Source organism: Cyprinodon variegatus, unplaced genomic scaffold, assembly GCF_000732505.1.
Source record: "Cyprinodon variegatus isolate N-32 unplaced genomic scaffold, C_variegatus-1.0 Scaffold1865, whole genome shotgun sequence".
NCBI classification, from domain to species: Eukaryota; Metazoa; Chordata; class Actinopteri; order Cyprinodontiformes; family Cyprinodontidae; genus Cyprinodon; species Cyprinodon variegatus.
Window position 1 is genome coordinate 72,896 of NW_015152318.1, and position 4,495 is coordinate 77,390.

At 38.9% G+C, this 4,495-nt stretch overlaps 1 protein-coding gene across 1 annotated transcript; it reads right to left on the reverse strand.

Moving 5' to 3' along the window:
- Positions 1 to 1,445: 1,445 nt before the first annotated feature.
- Positions 1,446 to 3,678, reverse strand: LOC107104739 (synaptosomal-associated protein 23-like). Its single transcript, XM_015404826.1, has 3 exons — positions 3,471 to 3,678; positions 3,161 to 3,305; positions 1,446 to 1,600 (listed from the first exon to the last, which is right to left on the reverse strand). The coding sequence occupies exons 1-3, from the start codon at positions 3,497 to 3,499 to the stop codon at positions 1,535 to 1,537; spliced, it is 240 nt and encodes a 79-aa protein (XP_015260312.1). The 5' UTR covers positions 3,500 to 3,678; the 3' UTR covers positions 1,446 to 1,534.
- Positions 3,679 to 4,495: the final 817 nt, after the last annotated feature.

Sequence of the window (4,495 nt, forward strand, 5' to 3'; positions counted from 1 at the left end):
TCTTGTTTTGGACGCGCAACATTTTGACCCAGCTGCACGCCCCCTGCTGGCATGGAAACTGTTAACACCAACCACTACATTTCCATCCAAAACAGACAAACCACTCAATGATTCATTTTTTTAATTTGATCTTTCACAAGTATTGATTTTATTTTAGAAACAGAACATCAAAATTAGCTTTCTTTTCAATAAGTCTTGAGTATAGCTCTTCTGTAAATGTCATGCGATAACTACAGGGGAAAACCAAATAAAACCTTAAAAGGAATGCTTTCGCAGACACAATTTTTCTGAAAACATACTCCTATCAGAAGATGTCGTTAGCGTTATAAGGTTGAATTTCTTTTTCGCCGTTAATGTTTGAATTATGTCGAATGCATAAAAATTTGTTTTCCACCGATATAGTGACTAAGAAATGTTTTTACGACGAAAGGGATTTTTGTTTCTAAAACTAACTAAAATATTTAGCATTTTATTTACCCCAAACTTTATAAATGCAACTAATCAAAAAATCCTGAGAAAAAAATTTTAATGGGATCTTGTCAATTTTTCTAGAGTATCCTCTAAAAATCAAACATCTGGTTTTTCATTGTAATGACATATATATATTTTTTTGCCTTTTAATCAGTAGAATTCTTAATGATTTGGCTGCTGTTTAAATGGCTTGGAGTCATCCATACCTTTCAGCTCCCATTTCAAAAGCTGGATGACAGAAAGAAGATGGGTGGCCTGGAAGATGCAGTTCCATGTTTGTCCGCTTGGTGTCCTCAGAGTTCTTTCTTTCATGAGAAATGCGTACTTACCTTCTGCACGCAATACCCAACTAAATCTGAAGAGGGCGCCGTAATACACGTGTTTTCAACCACTTGGGAACATGTGATACAGTAAAACGAGCTGCTGTGGAGGGGAGCTGACCAATGTTGGAGAAAATGGGGACTGAACCTGTGGTTGAGAACATCAAGATGTATTCTAATAAAAGGGAAAATGTGCACTCAACATTCCACGAAGCATGATGCCTCGTGTTAATCGTTCTGCATTTGTCCATCTCTATCATCTGGTTGAGCTGTCAGGTGATAGTAGTGGTGATAGAGCTGCTGCAGGGGCTCACTTTCCTTGCAGGGATCATTACTGTGACCTGTTCAAGTGACCTGGGGATACCTTATTGGAGCAAATTTGATACAATTACAATTAAAACCCCACAATAAAATTAAAGCACTCCAAAGGAATAGTCAACAAGAGTTATCCAACAGGCCACCAACTAAAAAACAGTCCCAATAAAGAATTAGAAATGAACAAAAACATAAAGAAGTGCAGCTGAAGTTCTCTACTGAAAAAACAGACTAAGTTGCTCAGCTTATTCAATTCAATTCATTTTTATTTAATAGTGCCAATTCACAACAGATGTCATCTCAAGGCACTTTACAGTTCACGGGATGATACAGTCAAACTGAGTCAAAGTTTCCATCTAAGGAAAATCAGTTGATTGCATCGACTCATTGAATCAAAGGCAGTCCCTCACTTATTCAGTCCTGTGCTCCTATCGCTTCATCAGGTTGTTTGCCTTCTGGTTGGCGGCTTCAATGCGGGAAACATTAACGTTGGCCTGCACAGAGAGGAGAGAGAAATAAATCAGGATTCAGTTTGCTTCATTGCATCAGCTGATGGCACAGCTTCACAAAATTAAGTTAACCATAATTACCAGGGAGGAAGAAAGCAAATGTTTTTTTGTTTTTTTTTGTTTTTTACACTTATATGAATGAAAATATAAAAATTTTCTATGCATCTTTGTTATGCCCTTGGTTCAGTGCTCTGTGGAGCCATATTTAGCAGCGATTCCATATGCAGGTGATTTTGGGAGATGCTTAAAGTGTGGGATACTGTTTCAGAACCTTGCCCTGCTTTAAAACCTCTAGAACTTCCTCTGTCTTTGAGGTTCCTTGGTCTTTTTCTCTAAAGAACCTCTGAGGTCAGAAACATTTGCAGTTACTCATATTGAATTACACAGCTGATCCATTATTATGGTAACTCTAAAAAGCAGTTTCTTGTGAAACAATATTTTTTTAGTTTATGCAACTTTTCAATTGCTTAAAAAACACACTTAGTTGTCTTGGACATCATCATTATGCACCCTGTTTTGTTTGTCTATAGGAAAATGTCGCAGTGAAACACAGTGAGGTTTGCTGCTGTAATGTGACAAAATGAGGAATGGATAGGTTAAGGGGGTGTGAATACATTTAGAAGGGATCTAGATGTAGCCTTTTTTCTGCTGCTACAGCTGATGGAAGTTCTCTGAGTGGAGGTAATCCTTTGAGATGCCATTTTTCATGGTTTGTTCAGCAAATTATCTTTTTGTTGGTGTGTTTTAACAAAGTTCAGAGGTATCAAGTAACGAAGTACAAATATTTCGTTACTGTACTTAAGTACACTTTTTAGGTATCTATACTTTACTTCATTACTTATTTTTCTTCCTACTCCTGACTTCTACTCATTACATTTTCACACAAGTATCTGTACTTTCTTTCCTTACATTTTTAAAACAAACATTACTCATTACTCTTTGGTTTAATGTTTATAAATTTTTATTTCATGTTATGTGCCCATCCAGTGCATATCATTGGCGCCATCCACATCTAGTGAAACTATTGTAATTGGATGAGTCATATAACGCAAACATTCATTGTTTAATTATTCATCAATTTTGTGCGGACGCTAAAGGAAATCATCAGAAGCAAGCAGCTGTTCTTCAAACTGCATTGTCTAAGCCATGCTACATTTTCGGATTCAGAAAAAGATGTCGAAATGTCTGCATGGTTGGAAACAAGCGTGAGCGTATCAGGAAATGGAGACAGAGACCAGCAAGAGACCAACTTAGCCATATCTGAAATAATTATTTTGGAAATAGTCGAAAAGTTGAGCTTTCAGTTCAGATAGTGGGATCTGGCTCTTTTTTTTTTTTAAAGGTTACTTTATACTTTTATAGTTTAAGTAGCTTTTGGAGCACATACTTTTTCTCTTTTGCATGAGTAAAGAGGTTGATACTTCAACGTGACCAGAGTGTTTAAAACTGCAGTATCTATACTTCTACTTAAGTAACAAAAGTGTGTACTTTTGACACCACTGACAAGGTTCTGCACCATCATCAGTAGTAGCCAGAGTTCCATACCTTTTCGTTAATGCGAGAAATCAGGCCACCCTGCGATTCCAGCTCATTGCTGATGTCCAAAGCCATGCTTTTTAGATTCCCCATGATGCTCCCCACATGAGCCAGGTTCTGCTCCATCTCATCCTCACGAGCATCATTAGTCACCCTGAAACAAAGGAGGAGGTAGACACGTTTTGTGTGCATGTTTGTGATGCCGTCCTATGTTTGAGCAGCTGCTTGTAGGCTTGAGGACAGCTTGGATTACCTGCCAGGCTGCTGTGATAAAAGCAAACACACACCAGGCAGCTGCCTCATTAGCTTCTCTGTGTACCTGCGTATGTATCCTCCACTCATCACCATTTGCTCTCGCTGATCAACAACCCGAGACGTCGGAGGCTGATCGGATACAACCCCGTCCTGATTGGAGGCTCTGCCCCAAACCGCCTTGTACGGCCCGCTCTCCTCAAAGGCTTTCAGTCTGTGGAGGAGAAACTGATCTCATCAGTGCCCTCTCATTGAGTTACGCCTGTTATTTTCATGCATAGTACAAAGAATATTCCTCCATATCTTCCTACCCAGTTGGATGACTTTCCTGTGTTTTTTTTGTTTTGTTTTTTTAATTGTCCAGATCAGTTGCTCTCCAGACTTTTTGTAAAAAATGGTGTGGCCAGTTTTTGTGTGGGGTGACTGCAAACAAACAGGCACCAAAACCAGTTCAGGGTCAGTCTACACTGCTGTGAATCAGATTTATTTTCTACCAATAACATGAAGAGTTATCTGCTTCAAACTATCATTAAACTAGGCTAAGTGGATAAAGGAAAGAACACCAGCTGCAGTGAAAATGTTTCCTGATGATGAACCTGCAATCCGTCACCAGCGCAGAGCTTACTCCTCTGGCAGCAGGGTACAATCTGAGCAAAAATCATCAAAGGCAAGTTGTCATTCTGGAGGTCACATCACAATCAGTGATGTTGTTCAATGTTAATAAATTAATCTCTTTACCCTAAATTCTACTCATGATACTGTGGTATGAAAACATGGGAAAGCTTCTCGTTTTACAAATATATTACAAATAGAAAACATCGTGTTTCAGCAGTTATTCCAGCCTTAAATCTCTACAAAAGGCCACAAGCTTAGCAGTTATCTTCTTTGTAGAACGTCTCCTGGAGACTTCTGTGCACAGAAGGTCCCTTTGGATTCTCAGCCTGGCCTGCAGGACATTCACAGGGTGGTTCTGATCCACTCCTTTAGAGACATTGGTTGTAAGCAGTAGGGTGTTGGCCCATTCACAGACCGAGAGCAGCAATTTATATAAAGAGGTTTCTAGAATTTTCTTCTGTCATCTGCGCAATATTG

What these genes read in the sequence shown, in the direction of transcription:
- LOC107104739 (XM_015404826.1), bottom strand. Translation starts at nt 3,499, where the DNA reads ATGGTGATGAGTGGAGGATACATACGCAG. An exon ending in AGTGGAGGATACATACGCAG is followed by an intron (nt 3,306 to 3,470) that starts GTACACAGAGAA and finishes CCTTTGTTTCAG; the next exon opens with GGTGACTAATGATGCTCGTG. An exon ending in TTTCTCGCATTAACGAAAAG is followed by an intron (nt 1,601 to 3,160) that starts GTATGGAACTCT and finishes CTCTCTGTGCAG; the next exon opens with GCCAACGTTAATGTTTCCCG.